The 18,376-nt window shown below is 38.9% G+C and overlaps 1 protein-coding gene across 1 annotated transcript in view; it reads left to right on the forward strand.

Annotated features, from left to right (window-relative positions):
- The window catches only part of LOC127649165 (ephrin-B3-like), a 97,663-nt gene extending 83,698 nt beyond the window's left edge, over positions 1–13,965 (forward strand). Inside the window, exons 3-5 of the mRNA XM_052134140.1 lie at positions 3,675–3,767; positions 5,734–5,802; positions 9,258–13,965. Of these exons, the coding sequence (XP_051990100.1) occupies positions 3,675–3,767; positions 5,734–5,802; positions 9,258–9,679 (584 nt within the window). The 3' untranslated portion in view covers positions 9,680–13,965. The remainder of the gene's footprint in view (positions 1–3,674; positions 3,768–5,733; positions 5,803–9,257) is intronic.
- Positions 13,966–18,376: the final 4,411 nt, after the last annotated feature.

Consider the following 18,376-nt stretch of genomic DNA (forward strand, 5'->3'; position numbering starts at 1 on the left):
CAAGATTTGGAAGTAACAACCACATTTAAAAGAATAGTTCACCCAAAAATGAAAATTCTCTCATTATATATTCACCCTATTGTTGCTCTAAACCCATAAACTGTGAATTTGTAAAAAGTCTTCACAGGGTTTATTCTGTAGATAATAGTATGTCAGTGTCAGTTGTCGGTGGTTTGGCATCTTGCAGCTCAAAACAAGTAACATAGATGTCAAACACACTTTTAAATGCATTAATAACTAGTTGTTTAATTTGGTTTTATGCACGTTATGCAGATTTTCTGAGAATACTATTACTATCTTGTGTTTTTAAGGAGTGAATTCAGTTGTATAATGTAACTGTCACTTCCCTAAATAACCGTCCGTTGTTTGTACGGAATAGGTGCAAAGATGTGGAGTGACAACCGCATTTAACTGCACTGTGTACGTGAACCTTCAGTATTTCCACAAATGGGGATAGCCACAGCCTTCAGCATCTTTCCTTTCTGCTCTTTCTCACTCTCTCTTTTTTGTCAGCCACTCACACGTTAGGTCTTTCCATCACTTCTTATCGTCTCTCTTCTCAATCACACCAGCAACAGCTTGTCAAAGACCATCAGTGTGTCCCTCCCTCCTTTACTGCCTCTCACTCTCTCTTGCTCTCTTTCTTTCTGTCTTACCAAAATGTGTCAGAATTGTTCATTGTTCGTTCATGTTAGTTCATAATGCATTGACTAATGTTAACAAATGCTACTTTTGATTTAAAATGTTTTGTATATGTTCAAATTAACCATAACCAAGATTAATAAATTCTGTAAAACAATTGTTCATAGATAGTTCATGTTAACTAATGTTGTTAAGGAATGTTACTTTTTGAATTATTTTTATTTAATACTGTTATGTGGATTTGTAAACCACATTTTTATGACTCTCTGTGTTTTCTTCATAAAATCTCCCTGTGCAAACACATTCTGTAGTCCTTGGGTGTGAGTGAGTGAGTGAGTGAGTGAGGGAGTGAAGAAGAGGTGGGTCATCGATGGGGATGATATTCTGCAAGCCCAGTGATATTGTTTTTCCCCTAACCAGAGGAAAATATTTTTTTAAAAATCACTCGAGACTGCCAGAGTGGGATATATTTGAAATTAAAGGAAGGACAAGGAATCGATTCCAGAGATTTTGAGCGATAGGATGAACGATTACAGGAGTGAGGGATGGAGGTGTGTCTTTCCTCCATTTCAATTCTCTCTGTCTCACTCTCTCCATCCCTCTGTAAATAAGATCTGGCACTCCCACTTACATCAGGTCATTATTTCTCTCTCTTTCTCTCTCTCTCTCTTTCTCATTTACGATGGCCAGGCCTTATTACCACGAACAAGCTGTCCTGTTCTGTCTTTGGCCCGTGCGTCTGGCTCACATGTAATCAGCCGTCGGCCGCTCTTAGATGAGCCCACATACATCTTGCATGACGTCCACCTGTAGCCCACCTCACATAAAGAGCTGCCGTCTATGCTTGCATCCAGACCACAATGGCCCATGTAGCTCACCAGTATCATTTATCAGGATCCTGACAGTGTTTTGGAGGCAGTAAAATGTGTTCTGGATGAGGGAGTTTGAGAGTGAGCGATGGATGCAGTTTAGGAGTTTTAGGATGTTAAATGACCTCTTCTGGGACTGGAAATTAGGCCTCATTAGAGCTGTACCATGGGCAGAGTGACATTTGTGTGTGTTAATCCATAAAAGATAAAACATTTGTGCAGAATGACTGTGTGTGTAGAACAATAGTCAACAATGTTATTATATTACACTTTTTTTGCAGTGGATGGTATAAAAAAATTAAAAAATTGCCAAAAAAAAAAAATGCATTAAGTAGTCAAGTCATGTGACAACTAGGGTTAATTTTTTTAGCTCTCCTATCTGCATACACCTTTTGCATTTGTGGGTCAATTTTAACCCGGTGGAATTTAAGTTTATAAATGATTCATAACCCCAGGGTTTTCATCTAAAACCATATTGTAAGTCATTAATAATTTCCTAAATGTTCATACTTAGAGAGTGTGAGATCAAAAAAGGGAGAGTATGGGAAAGAGGCTAAATGTCAGTGAAATATTTATAAGAAAAAATCTAATTAAAAGATCTAATTCAATTCTCTTAAAAAATTTCATGAAAAATACGATAAATGACTCTTATGAGCTGGTTCTTCTGACTCTTGAGTGAACAACATACAGCGTAAGTAGTGCTATCCGATTCCCAAATGAATGACTCTTATGAGCTGGTTCTTCTGACTCTAGAGCAACATACAGCTTAAGTAGTGCTATCCGATTCCCAAATGAATGACTCTTATGAGCAGGTTCTTCTGACTCTAGAGTGAGCAACATACAGTGAGACTAGTGGAGTCCGATTCCCAAAAGAATGACTCTTATGAGCTGGTTCTTCTGACTCTAGAGTGAACAACATACAGCGTGACTAGTGCTGTCCAATTCCCAAATGAATGACTCTTATGAGCAGGTTCTTCTGACTCTAGAGTGAACAACATACAGTGTGACTAGTGCAGTCCGATTCCCAAATTAATGACTCTTATGAGCTGGTTCTTCTGACTCTAGAGTGAACAACATACAGTGTGACTAGTGCAGTCTGATTTCCAAATTAATGACTCTTATGAGCTGGTTCTTCTGACTCTAGAGTGAACAACATACAGTGAGACTAGTGCAGTCCGTTTCCCAAATGAATGATTCTTATGAGCTGGTTCTTCTGACTCTAGAGTGAGCAACACACTGCTTGACTAGTGCAGTCCGATTCCTGAATGATTGACTCTTATGAGCTGGTTTGTTTGAATCAACAGCGAGCAACATACAGGTGACTAGTGCACTCTATTTCCTGAATGAATGACTCGTATGAGCTGGTTCTTTTGAATCAACAGCGTGCAACATACTGTGTGACTAATGCAGTCTGATTCCTGAATGAATGACTCTTATGAGCTGGTTCTTCTGACTTTAGAGCAAACAACAGCGTGACTAGTGCACTCCATTTCCCAAACAAATGACTCTCATTAACTGGTTCCTTTGAATCTAACAGTGAGCAATCCTCAATGCAACTAGCGTAGTCCAATTCCTTTTTATTAATCTCCTGCACAAAACCAATAACTGGTGTAGTGCGGACCTTGAGCAACTGGTCTTATAAGCTGGCTCTAAAACATCAGTTCATGATAAAATTAGAAATTATTTAATCATGCTGCTGAGGACAGTAAATCCAAGATGAATTGCATTACTTTTTAAACAATTCTTTCTCAAAAGTTCTAAAAGAATTGTTAAGAGCAATTGGAATTGCAACCAGAATTGTTAAATACCTTAAGATTCCCATCTCTAGTGACAACAGTATATTATACTACTGTTTGAAATGTTTATCAATGAACACTGAATCTTGTTCAATTCCATACATTGGCTATTTTTTGGCCTTTTTGCCAAAATTGTGAAATGTTGGAATCAAACTCACATTGCCTGGATAAGAATCACAGTCCAAGCATATATACTACCCGCAAACCCAAGGCTCTGATTTGTGCATTATGTATGTGTGTGTGTGTGTGTGTGTACAATATCTTTGGACGTGTCAGTGGTGGTATCAGCATGTTGTTGATTGATGTGTTTTGAATATGTTTTATATGTAAGAAATAATAATAGGTAATAAATCTCTTTCTTTCACAGCTACATCAGACGGGACGCGTCAGGGACTAGAGAGCGTGAGAGGAGGAGTTTGTGCTACACAGGGCATGAAGGTGGTGCTAAAAGTGGGACAGAGTGAGTAACACACACACATACACACACTCTCTCTTGGGAGCATATCAGCAGACAAAGCCAGAGGGTTGGTCACCTGAAACAGTTACGGATGCTGGATATGCTGAAACAGAAGCTCAGTAAAGTGTTTCTCTCCATGGCACACATGACCACGGTCATGACCAATAGCTTTTGTTTACACACAAACACAAACTCTCTCCATCCCTGTTAGTTTTCACTATTAAACTCAGGAAAACAGCAGTAAGTAAATCCCAACAGACTATGGACACAAGTCCCTGAGCCATAACAGTACACTGCACAAACACTTATACTGTTTAGTTGCGTGTGTGTGTGTGTGTGTGTGTGTGTGTGTGTGTGTGTGTGTGTGTGTGTGTGTGTGTGTGTGTGTGTATAGATATTATCAGCCATGCCAATCACGTAGTCACTTGTGTGCTGTTGAATGAGTGTGAATTCACTGCAGCTCAAAGACGACAAAGCATTTGAATGTATTTCTTTGCTTTACTTTTTTCTCATTTCACTATCTTCACTTTTGTATATTAATTTGAATATTTCTTTTCATACAACTGTTTTTATTTACATTTCTTCAACACCATCTAGACAATGCTCGCTCTGTGCATTTCTCTCTCTCACTCTCTCTCTCACTCTCTCACTCACTCTCTCACTCAAGTTGTTATCTGATTTGTGGCTGAAAGGTCACGTCTGTTTTGTTTGTCATCTAAATAAAAGTCGTTACGGTTGGAGATTTCTGATGTGATATTCCCACACACACATGCGCACACTCACACACTGGCTGTCATGCCATTTTGACAAGCTTGACAGTTTGTCATAAGCTCAGAGAAGACTGTGTGCATATGAAACCTCTATCTGCCGTTTAAAGCACACGTAATGATTACATCACCTCTGCAGTAGACCCCTGACAACACTAGTGAAGTCTATGACAACATTATGGCTTGAAACATTAAAAGGGCCATATTCTTCAAATTTGTAGCATTTTATTATTATACTTTTTTTTTATTATTGTTTTTTTTATTATATTGGAATTAGAATGTAATCTTATTGAAATTATTATATTATAAAATTATATAAATATAACTTTACAAGTTAGTAATTATTATATTATAATAATTTAAAGTTAATCAAGCTGGTTTTTGCAACCCCACACACACACAAAAATCATAATAATTTTTTTGGATAGAATTAACCAACCTTTGATACTGTACATATGCACATGTTTTGCTAACGTCATATATATATATATATATATAGGGAAAACAATCAATTATCATGATAAATATTTGCTGAGAAAGCCCCTCAAATAACAGTAATTTAATATGAAATTAAATAATAAATTACATTAGTAAATAGTTATAAATATTAATTATAAAATAATTATAATGCATTACATTATTGTGGCAGACATGTAAAGCATTTATGAGACGATACAAAATGAAGCTTAAGAAGGTAATATGTTGTCTAGTTACATATTATTAAACATAAGCCTATCATTGGCCTGCAGTCCACAGCAATCTATTTAGCAATTCAGTTCGTCAATTTGTATGAAATAGATTTATTATAAGGGATTGTCTTTGAGGGACTTTCTCAGATAATCTTTATACATGTGATTCATTTGATTAATTAATCGCCATACAGTGTAATTCATTTGATTAAAAATATGAATCGATTGACAGCCCTAATATATATATATATATATACAGGAAATATTTACTGTGTATATATATTAGTGCTTTCAATCGATTCATATTTCAATATCTCTCTCTTTCTCGCTCTTAGAGGTCATATGCTAATGCATAGATTGTGATGTCAAACATTTGTCATGATAATTACTAATGAGCTATTTTAAATAACAGTGCAGTACTTATAAGGCTGTGATGCAAATGCTTATTTGTTATTCTTATGTTGTTTGCTGGTTGATTACTAAATCATTTTTTACTCTATTGCTTGTCCGTAGGTCCATATGGCATCCCGGCCAAGTCCCCCAAAGCCGACCCAGCAGGCCGTATCAACAACCCAAATCCAGGTAAACACAGCTGCTTTTAATATCAGCTTTGGACACATCAAAATGCCACATTCCAAACAGACACAACATACAAAAGAACAGAACTAACTCAAGGAACGAGTGAAGGAAACAACAGATGGATGGAGAGAAACAGCCGTCTTGGCGTTCTGGATATTTTTGATATATTCCACCCTTCTGTTTGTTTTCTCCTCCTTACAGTCCCTCTGTTCTGCGTTGTCTTCACAGGCCTTGCAGCCACGAGCTGAAGGCAGAGTGTGGTGGGGTAATGGCCGCACGGGGGAAGATAAAGGATGAGAGGAGGAGAGAGCTGTCATTTCTGAGACTTATTAATGCCATTTGTTTAGCGGCCCGAGTTTAGTTGGTCCTGAGAGGAAGAAAAACACAGAAAATGGGAGGGAGAGGAGGATGATTAGTGTATGATGACAGAATGAGAAAATTACTCACACTCTCCGTTTGGATGCTTTTGACATCTGGGAGCATGAGACTGCTGCCTTGTGTCTTATTCTATCTTTTCTCTGACATACTATCTTTAGTATCCATAGATACTATCTATCTATCTATCTATCTATCTATCTATCTATCTATCTATCTATCTATCTATCTATCTATCTATCTGTCTGTCTGTCTGTCTGTCTGTCTGTCTGTCTGTCTGTCTGTCTGTCTGTCTGTCTGTCTGTCTGTCTGATGAGTGGAGGTGGGTTGGGGGGCAGTTAGTCATTATGAGCACAATAACACGGACTGTCATAGAGACACGTAGCAAAGAAGGAGGTGGAGGAAAGGAGAGAGGGATGTAGAGAGAAAACGAGAGGAATTGTGTCAAGAATAATGATGGGCCAATTGAGAGCGCTTGCAGACAGATCCCTGTATTTCCGACCAGTCTCGCACTCGGCAGGGGCTCTCATTGTATCCCACCAAGATCACAGGTCCACATACACACCTACTAAATCACCAGCTATGTCCAGCTAAATGAGCACAATTGTCATTTGTTCTATGTCTTGTATTTAATGCGTGTATAATCAAGCCCTTGTACCTTTCCAATCTGTATTTCCCATTGTCAATGAGAACAGTTGCTGCTCCTTAAAGGAACAGTTCACCCAGATATGAAAATTCGGTCATCACTTACCCTCAATGAAAGGAAAGCAATGTGCCATGTTCAGACATGTAGTCTGTGATTGACCTGGAATATAGCACACGAGTCGCATAAACGTCTTTTAATAGTCTGCAGCGTGAACACTCCTTAAAATTTCTCCTTTTGTGTTCAACCTAAAAAAGACTGTCATACGGGTCTGAAACAACATGAGAGTGAGTAAATGATGAAATAATTTTTTGGGGAACTGTTCCTTTAATAGAAAACTAGTAAACCCAGAATAAATAATTAAGCTATAAAGCTCACATTCCATTAAATGGAAGAGATAGCTTTAATCATGTCATGCCTGGTTAGTACACAGTGTTACAGTAAAGTAGACCTCATCTGATAATGACCATTTTGTGGTTATCTAGCACATCTGTATTGTGAGGGTTTTATACATTCTCAAGTTCTTCAGTTTAAAGAGCCCAATCAGACCACAGCGTTTAGATTGGCTTTCATTTCCCCTGTGAAATGCCTCCCACACTCTATAATCCCGTTATGTAAAGATAAATGACTAATATAGACTCATAGATCTCACATCTATTAAAACGCTCTTTCTGTTAAGCTGTTGTTCATATAACAGTCTAAAAGACACGATTTTAGTATGTGAAGGAGCAGCACATAAACCACATAAACTATAGCTCACAATACTGAAAAGGATATGCACATTTATATGTATGCAGTCAATTTATTTTTGTAGTAATGTAACATGCAAACTGAAAATTCACATATTTCCATTTTGACACATTTCTTACATGTAAAGTCAAATATAAAGAACAGAAAATTGCCAGAAAATGACATCCATGCAAAAAAAATACAAAAATAAAACCTGCAACAATGGAAAAACCTGCAGTAGTTCTGTAACAAAACAATCAGTTTTGATCAGCTAGACGTGCATATAGTTAGTGTGCAAATTGTAGACAATTGTACTTACTCTTTTGCACAAATGTGCCAAAACATGTGCAGTTTGCTTAAATGAATAAGAAATTAATATCGGATGTGAGCAAGAAACTAATTGTTCAGAGATCTGAACTTGTTGTTTAAAACATAATTATTCTCATTCGAGAATGGAGCCAAAGCGATTGAGAAAAACTGTATTGCAAGTAGACACTTTGTCTGCCATTGGTTTAACTTTTTATTTGTTTTGTTCTTGGTGCGAACAAGCCATAAGTCTGTGTCCAAACACTGACCATTGCCATATCTCACCTTTTTCTATCTCTTGATATTTATTTTTCTACTCTACGGTTTGATGATCGTGGTTCACATCTCTTTTTCCAGACCACAGTGTCCACTCGTGTGGCTGACCGCAGACTAACTGTGCCAAAGCGTGCATGTTTGCGGAAACCCAATCCACCTTGACTCAGTGTGATCTGAGCCACTGGTCAGTGAGTTCAGACAAAAGTCCACTTCTCTGCAAAGTCATCAAACTTTATTCAAATTTCTGACAGTTTCAGTGTAGACGCAAGACTCTAATTGGTTCAGTTCGATGTGTTAAGGACATGAACAAGCCATTCAAATGCTTAGATGACTGGCCCAGTTTCATTTGTTCCATTTGATTGGTTAAAGTCATTAACTACAGAAGCCCATCAGATGGTGAGCTAGTCGGAGAAAGGCAATGCTAAAGGGCAGGATGTGGCAACGCTAATGAACCCGCTACATCAGACTAATACTAATGTAAGTGTCAAAGGACACTTCTTTGGAGTCCACATTCCAATACAGGAACATGTTAAAGGTGGACATCTCACTAATGGGTGTCATCACCAAATGCAACCTAGAAAGACTTGGAAAAGTTTTCCTAATTAACTGCATTAACCCTCCGAATACTGCTAAGCCGGGTCAAGAGTATCCATTCTGCGCAATATCTGTGCAATTTCTGGGCCACTAATGTCAGCAAACAGAACTGCTAATATAACTAGATAGGTAACATTTGTCAAGACAAATTGATGTTGGCTCGATTAAGCCTTGTCTGAAAGATTAAAGATAGTTTCAGAAGCTTGAAGTTTTCACAGACCCAACACTCAGAAAATCAGAAAGAACTTGGATGGATGGATGGTTTTGAAAGTGACAGTAAAAAGAAGTGTTAACTCTTTCAGTGAAATCAACCAACTAGTAGCTTACTTATAGGTGTCTCTGCATATTACAAGAGAGAATGTATTTCATCATTGCAAAAGATTACACCCCTTTAAACTGAATATTACATCAAATTTGTTCCAAGAGTCAATATGTATTGAGGGGCCATTTTAAAGTCTCATTCCTGTTTTACAAATGTTGAAGTTTTTTTGGTATTTTTTAATGTGGACTATCAAATTCTCTCTCTGTTTTGCAGGTGCTGGAAACAACACACATCCCAAAATTCCCCCTAGAGGGTCGGGTGGAGAAAACGGCCCCCTTCCTCCCTCCAACATTGCGGTTATCGCGGGCGCAGCCGGAGGTTCTGCCTTTCTCCTTCTCGTCACTGCCGTGATCTGCGTGGTGTGTTACCGACGACGACACGCCAAACATTCTGAGTCGCACCACCCTCCCCTTTCCCTCTCCTCCCTGACCTCGCCCAAACGAGGCTGTGGCGGGGGCGGAGGAGGCGGCAACAACAACGGCTCAGAACCTAGCGACATCATCATCCCGCTGCGGACTTCTGACTCCGCCTACTGCCCGCACTACGAGAAAGTCAGCGGGGACTACGGGCATCCGGTCTACATCGTGCAGGAGATGCCCCCTCAGAGCCCCGCCAACATCTACTACAAAGTATGAGAGCCGTAGTAGACGACCTTAACGACAACAAGACCACACCAACCTTAATGACTACCTAAATCCCGCTCCTAAACTCGACCCCGCAGTCCTCCACGTGACTGCGGCATTCGGAGTCCCTCGTAGATCAGATTATTTTACCTTCACACACGTTTCTCCGATACGCAGATAGTTTGGGGTCGGGTGTGTGTGTATGTATGTGTTATCATTCCTCGCAACCCCCACCCACCCCCCCCCAAGCTTCGGCCTTTTGTTAGAGAGAGGATGTCCTAATATGAGGGCCTCCTGCTCTCTATCGTCCCACAGGGATGAGTTCGTAAAGCTAGAGAAGACCTCCTGGAATTATTCAACCAACTGAAAAAACATGAAAACTCCTTGTTTTATTGGGGACATTCTGGAGCACAGACATCGAAAATGTGTCTTTTCTGATGTACTTGCAATATAAACCAACAAAAAAATACAAATAAAACGCAACTTCATGTGAACTTGGGACTTCGAATGCTACATTTACTCACAAATAGCAGTCGAGTTTGTGTTACTACTCCTCTTTCGAGGGGAGGGGCCATTGATTCAGCCAATCGTCACACAGGGCTGCAGTTACGTGATCTAGGACCCATGTGTTTGATTGGTGGTGTTTTAGTGGCGTGGAGAATCTTGTATATTTTAATAACGTGTGTATTTTGTGAGTGTGTAGGATAAATATTCCGACACTGCTGTCACACATTGTTGCGACCGGTGTGCTTCAGTAACATTTTAGTGTTTGTATGAGTGCGAATGAGTGTGTGTTTGAGTACAGTGTTAGCGTGAACATGAGTGTGTTAGACTGTTTCAAAACCAAAACACAAAATATGAGCGAACATCAAAAAAAGTTTTTTGTTAATCGCTTTCAACACAGATTATAATTAAATATGAATACTCACTTCAAAATATGAAGAAATTTTTAGATTGTTTTTTTTTCTTCATGTAAATTTACAATTCCTTTGTTAGGCCTAATTTTTTTATCATTTTTTTTTTTTTTATGACATGCTGACCTAGTTTCTTCCCCTTTTGAGTTGTAAATTAATTTAATACTTTCATTCTGTTGCGGAAACTGAGTTTGTTTGGTTGTTTTCCCCTCATTTTCCTCTTTCCCAGGAGTCTCCTCCGCTTTACACATATATTTTTATAGCTCCTTGTACTCTGATGTAGTTTTGAAGCTAGACCTCGTTTGTGAACGTGTTGAGGTAGAACAATATGAGAGAGGTTTTTATTATTATTTTTAAAGGCTTTTTTTAACAAAAAGGGGAAAAACAGAAAGGAGGGAAGAATTTGAGGGGGTGAAATAAAATAAAAGAATGCTTACTCCACCTGTGAAGCAAGGAAACTTCTAGAAAACTATGAAAGAATTGCACATTAAAAGACAAAAATAGGAGAGGTGGTGGGGGGAGAAAAGGAAAGAGGTTTGAAGGAGAATCGAGAGAGTGAAGTGAAGGAGAGCGGTATGGAGAGAGATAGGAAAGGTTTTTAATAAACTCTTGGAAGAGCTTGTCTGAAACGGTGGAGGAGGCAGATGTGAGCACGGCAGCGTTTTGAGGTAGAAAGACAGACTGATGAGGGGAAGAAAGGAACTCATTCTCTCAGATGGACAACAGGATAGATGGACACACAGAATTACTTTCTTACAGACACACAGTGCCCTTTTTTGTTCACACGAAGTGAAGTGGAAATATTTCAAGACTCATTTCAAATTCTTGTGTGTCTCCGAACACATCTCAATATAATGCAGACGCTCACACACACTTGGAGAAAGACTCAATGGCCGTGGCACACAAAAAAGCTCTTATAAAGAGACACTTTATATACACAGTCAAAAGCCATTCTGATTGGCCATATATGCTAGTTACCTCAAATAGAGTCCGATTAGCATCATTCTTTCGCACCTAATCTCTCTCTCTCTCTCTCTCTCTCTCTTACATACACACAATCATGAAGCTCTGTAACTAACTGTGTGTGTGTTAGTGCAATCTCTCTTAAGCACGAAACACACTCTATGCAAGTACGTGAGCGCAAGCACTTCAAGCTGAAATGTTTCTGAACATGATTCTGTACGCATTGCAATCTCAGTGTGGCCACAAGGGGCACTATAGCAAGCATTAGCATTTGGTAAATACCTTCTTCTATGGTTGGTTGTGTCTTTCAGGTCAATTTATGTGACTGAACAACAGTTAGCAAATAGCAACTCAGATAATAACGCATTCATTTTATTACCGCCACAAAATGCATATTATGATCTGTATGTACAATGGGACTGCACATTTGCATCGGACAAACATTGGTGTCTGCATTTCCGTACTTGCATAAAGTACATTTCTGGCCTTAGGTGTGTTCTCTTACACTGCCATTGCCACAGTGTGTGTTTGTATGCATGTAAAGGTTATACAGTAGCTATGAAATACACTGCATACACACGCAAAGAATAACAAGCCATTCATACACAAATATGTTGGTAGTCTTACTTTGCAGATGTGTTTACCGAGACTGAACAATCTGTGTCCAATCTGCCTAGAAAAACTGTCTTTCAGAAAGTTTTTTTCTTTCATTTTTTGTCCCTCTGCTGCATCAAAACTGGGAGAAAAAAGAAAAAGAAAAAAAAAAACATTGTTTTCCTGTCACATTGATGTTATCTCTTACACAATATGGATTTTGTTACTTCAATATCAAGTTGCCTAAATTGTAGAGGTGTTACATTTGTTCGGCACTGTTGTATTTGTGGGCTGTTTCATACATATTTAAGCATTCAGTTTTGGTTCTTTCCAAATTATGTTAAAGATACTAGAACAATCTATGTCAGCTATGTCTCTGGCCCTGTGCACATGGACATGATGGTGTATGCGTGTTTGTGGGTATGTCCAAAACGCACACGATCGAGAAGCCTTGGACATCGTTCAACGACAGACCGACATGGAGGGGAGCAGGTGCTGTTGTGTTTGGACGAATCAGCAACATCACAGCGGACGCATGAGGAGACACAAACACTCTCTGCCCACCATCATCCATTTTTTGGGTCTTGTTTATCGAACATCTGGCCTCAGAAAGGTTCATCTTCTGTCTTTTACATCGAGCTGTTCTTTGTGCACTTGCTTTCTCCACGAACACTGGGACTAGTATTCTGTACGCAGACAAAAGCAGGGGACGAACCACAAAGTGTGTATATTTTTAGAGAACGCTTCAGTGTGTGTACGTGTTTCTCTGTGCCAATAGCCAGCGGGTGGCGGCCATTTTAAAGAGCTCCATTCCTCTCCAGTGATGTGTTCAGACGTTTGTAAAACACCATGTTTGTGTACGATGTTTTCTTTTCCGTGTCCATTCCTACATCTTACCCCCTCACGCTCTCTTGATTTCCCTCCTGCATACAAGGGTTAAACTAATACATTCCTTTGAAGAAATGTTGATTAAAAAACATACAAGAAAATGTTTAAGCTGCATTCTTTGATCTTGCAAGTGCTCTTTAGTAGGTGTATGCTTGTGTTTGTGTGCATATAATTATGTGAACATTCACTGAAAATGTAACTGAATGTGATAAAAAGAAGCTTTTGTTATATTTCTTTATTTTTCCTTCGACTCAATGATAACTCCTCACTTCTCTAAATGTAATGTTTGAGGTCGCTATTCGTTGCCAACAGAGCAATGAATGTGTTCTTTAAACGCGCAGAAATACTTCCAACTCTTTTCGTGTTATTTATTTCATACTGTATCTCCTTCATTTTTTTATTGCTTTCCTTTAGATCCTACCGTATTTTTCCAAAATGCCCTTCAGTTGCCAAAGCAACCATTTCCTTCTGGCAACAATTCTCACAAAATATGGTCCTGATTGTCCCTGTGAGTTTGCCACATATAGCTACAGGTTATACAGAGGCAAAGACCTTATTAGTGCCCAGGGAGTGCTTTATGCATCACAGTCCTCTCATGGGTGAGCCTTGATATAGGTGTACAAGGATAGTGGAAGGAAACAGAAGCGAAGAAACTAAATTCAATTTATAAATATCCTCAAAGGGTTATGTGGTTATCTTTACTATGTAATCATTTTCTCAGAATATGCTTGTAGTCCAATAATGAATATTGATGATGACGGAGATTTATAACTACAATATGAAAATATCCACATAAGCTAATGCATTCAAATAATTGCCTGAATACACACAAACACACGGCCATATACAATGGGCCCAAAATGTATTTGGAGACTTCTACAACACATCATTTTACTGCATTAGATGGCAAAAGATGAAACCTAGTTGCTTTTAATTAAAGAAAGTAGCACAAGCCATTTTCAGGAATTAACTTTTAGATTAAGGGGCATCATTTGGATTTTTAATTTTTTACTCTGTAAGGGCATATTTTCTAATCCAGTAAATTGAGGGACCTCTGTTTATGTCAAATATGTCCATTTAATCAATTCTTTAAAACAAATTCCCAAGATTGAGAGGCATTTGTGCACACTTTTGAGCACACTTTTCCAGCTAAATATTTCACAAGGGTAAGGTTTTAAATGAATACCTAATTGTAAATGAATATGAACACTATTCAAAATAAAGATAAGCTAAAGAAAGATATTTGGACACTTTCTGGTTGTCAAACTGCATTCCAAATGGGATAAATAAGCCTCCGAAGGGCACTTTGAAGGGAGAACAATCATTATAGTCATGTTGTAAGATTACTTCAAACAGAATTTCCAATAAAAATGACTTAAAAAGTGAGTTCCAAATGACTGTTGTTTTTGAGTGGATGGTAAAGTCTTCGAAGCAAATAGGGTACAGGGATGACCACTTCTGAATTGTACGCACCTTATTTAGCCCAAGACGGCGGCCAATATGGCGGATGTAGAAAAGGAAGTCTTGCCTTACAGGTGAAAGAGCCTTTTAGTCAACTCGAGACTGTGTATGCACCTTAGAACTAGCCTGGCAGATAGTGATTTTTAACGTGATCTGAGCTGAAGATGCACAATTTATGATACCAATGTTGTAAGAGTTTACTGCTGAATAAAACTATTTTTTATTTTATTGTATTCACTGTTGGGTAATTACTTTAGTACAGTACTTTGTACTTTGCATTTCTTATAACTAATTACTTTCTTAAACCCTTTTCAACCATGACCAGATGAAAAATACAAGGATAGACTCGGAATAAAATTTCGAATTTCACTATTGTTTTACAAATAATTATTCTGTAGTCAATACAGTATTTAACTCAATTACATCAGAAGTAACTGTAATTAAATTACGTAAAAAATTATCCCTTTACTTTTTTCAATTAAAAAGTCATTTAATTACAATAATTAATTACTTTAGTAATGCATTTCACCCAACACTGATCGTATCTTCACCAACCGTTTTGGAGATTTTGGTCTTTCCCCATTCAAGTAGATAGGAGCGAGGACTGGACTGTGAAGAGAAATCAGCCTGTGGTTTTACATAGCAACTGGCCCAAAAGTTCGCTGTCCTTTTCTGGATATCGTGGCGCCATTTTGTGGTCCATTCTGCATAAGGTGGCGGCTCATTTTAGCTTATCGCGTCTCATTCGGACAGTTTCGCGGCTGACCCACTGGTCCACTCAGTTCTCCCGATGGCCAGTCCACCCCTGATCAGCCCCAAAGTGCGTCGGTCCACCGGGAAAATGCTCGGTATGCCAGATTACCAGTCCAGCCCTGATAGGAACTGTACATGTATCCATAGTAAATAGCTGCCCTGGAGCGTTTCCAAGAAGGCGACCAAGTGGACCAACTTGTCTTGAAATGGATTTTGGTGGAACATATAGGCCTATGTGGTCACTCTGCTAGGTCACCTGTGTAAACTTGAGGGGAACTGACTTCAAACATCCACCAAAAATTACTTAGGGATCATTTGGTTAAAAGTAATAGCAAAAATGCTTAGTTCTGAAAGAGTCAGTTATTCTGAGAAAAGAGCTGGCATCATTTGGTATGCTGGCTGCAGAAGCCACTTTACTTGTTTTTTCAGTTTTTTATCAACACAATTAAATGTATATATATATATTTTTTTTTTTTTTTTTAAATGGCCTAAGGATCCAAATTGGTTTTGTGACCACTGTATGCTTGTAGTCTTTCTTACCCACCTAGAAACATGAATGCACATACTGCTTTCGTCCTCTATGACACCAGCTGTGCTTTTCTGTGAAGTAGAACACAGTTTCTGCTGTTATTAAAAAAGAAAAAACTCAAACTTGGCCTGGAGTGAAATCAATTAGGAGATAATCCTCCATAATCAGATTTGAACAGATTTTGGCGGCAAGGCTAAAAATCCTGAAGACCGGCGCGCTTGACTTGAATAACACCATGGGAGCCTTAAGACCGCGTTGCTATGGGGACCCTCCTGAAGGTCAGAGAGAGTGAGATATCGTTTCCTAGTCGCCTGCTATTTAGCTGTTTGAAAAGCTGGTCAGTCATCTGCATATCAAATGCACAAAAATGTATGAGGGGTGTGATAGAGAGCAACAGGAAAAGAAGAATGAAGTACAGGCCACCTCCTCTGTGTTTCTATCTAAAGGCTGAGGTGAGGAGAGGTGAGGGCTGAAAGTCAAGTGTCTCTCTCGCTGTCTCTGATTGCACCTGTAGGCAGCATTGACTGGAAGCGACTGATGAAAAGACAGGTCGTTAAGTCGTCACCAGGAACCCACTCCGTTAATCTCTCCTTCAGTCTCCGTGGCTCTGATCTCTTACAGGGGCTCTCTCTCTCTCTCTCTCTCTCTCTACTTCGTCTTAATCCCTTTCTTCTCCTTTTGACATGTTCTCCTCCCTATCTCGTTCTCAGGCACAAGTCTTGCATTCTTAATGTTCTAGGAGGGAGAAAAACAAACTGCTACACTTAATAATGTGCCTGATGACAAGTACAGCTGAGCTGGTAAAAATGACGCTGATAAAAGCAACAGAGAGAGCGAGAGAGAGAGTGAGAGAGTGAGAGAGAGAGAGAGATGGAAGGAAGGGAGAGAGTGTATATTTGAGTTTTTTTAGCTGACAGGAATCAGGGTGTTCATTTCAGATGATTCATTTATTAACATGACACAATGATACCCGAGACAGTTCATAAAACCACAAAGTCTCATGTTCTTGCTACCACTTTACACACAAAACCACATAATCACACAAGCCCTCAGATCTATATGATTGCATCCGGAAACATTGCCGTGAGTTATGGAGAATATTTTACCCTCGGATATTCTCACAGAAAATTGCAATGTGGTCCCATGATGTCACCCATCACTCATGCACAATAAATCTAGTTTCTTTCATCTTTCATTTGTTATTTTTAATGGCGCTAGGTTTTGCTTATACTTATACTTATGGTTAAGGGTTTGCATTAGACTCTCACATGTAACTTGTCCCACGCTGTTTGTGCCATGGACATGAATGACACCTACTTTTCAAAGCAATCAGAGTTATGATTGATACGTTTTAGATGATAAAACAAGCAAAAATCCTAATGCTGTGCCCCAAATCGCATACTTCTGCAGAGTGTGAGTAGTGTGTTCATATTGAAAATGCAACAAAATACACTTGCCTAAATAGTAGAAGGGACAGGGTTACCTGGCCATGATGCTAGCCTGCCAAAACTGCAATTAATGGTGAAAACTAGCAAAACTTCTGTGAAGACCGCAACCTACAAATGTAAGTTGAATGCTTTGCCATCACCCCGCACTGTGTGAATTTGTACATTATTTGAGATAGTGTTGAACTGAGGTTTGCTAATCCACTAAAGCTAGCGGCAACACATTGTGTGCGTTTGAAACGGCATGTCCATCAGCTGAAAAATAGCAATTTCGGTGTTTAAAAAAACCCCATTAGTGTTCTATTTGAGACGATAGTGCACTTTGAAGATTCACACTAGATGGCCGATTGCATAGAACATAGAATGTATAGTGCGTCATTTGAGACACAGCTATTGTAGATCACAGCTATTGTTTATAAACCCATTCATTTTAGGTTTTAATGAGTCAAACGTACTTCCCTAGCCTAAAACCTTTGCCTAAGCGTAGCCATTTGTTCTAAAAGGAACTGAGAGTTGGACAAAACAGACATCCTTACCCTTAACCAATGCCTAAACCTAACCAATAGCATTTTAAAAGCAAATGCATGAAAAACACATTTTCTGAAGTAACCACGCCATTTTGTGTTGCTTCTTTGACACTTTCATCTATTGCACCAGTTTGCATTCTTGACTGGGTGCGAACCACGTTCTTCAAGTTCAAAGTCTAACATTCGATAAAGTGAGCTACCGTGCAAACTAATCATGTCAGAATAAATGTGTAAATGTATGTGGATATGCATTACAAGAATTAAAATGTGTAGTTTTTCAAATGAGTGAAATTGTAAGATAATAAATGCACAGTTGTTGTAGTGCCTCTTGTTCATTTCTCCAGGAAACTGCAGCGAAGCAGAGAAAGAGGTATGTGAAATTCAGTTTCACAGAGGCCCAGTAATGAGTTGAAAGCTAAATTAATTTAGCAGGGATTGTAAGTTTAGTAAAAGCAACATCTGCTAGTCAGTGGGCCACCCAAGCAAAGTATCCTGTGTATGAAGTCTCGCTGTTTCTTTCATCAAATATCTATTCGGCGATTCGAAAAGAGGACATAGCCTCTATAGCATCCACTCAGCATGCTCTTTTTAAACCGCTTGTCTCTTAGCCCCAGAACCTGTTTTGATACCCACTG

This window comes from Xyrauchen texanus, chromosome 1 (genome assembly GCF_025860055.1).
Source record: "Xyrauchen texanus isolate HMW12.3.18 chromosome 1, RBS_HiC_50CHRs, whole genome shotgun sequence".
Classification (NCBI taxonomy): Eukaryota; Metazoa; Chordata; class Actinopteri; order Cypriniformes; family Catostomidae; genus Xyrauchen; species Xyrauchen texanus.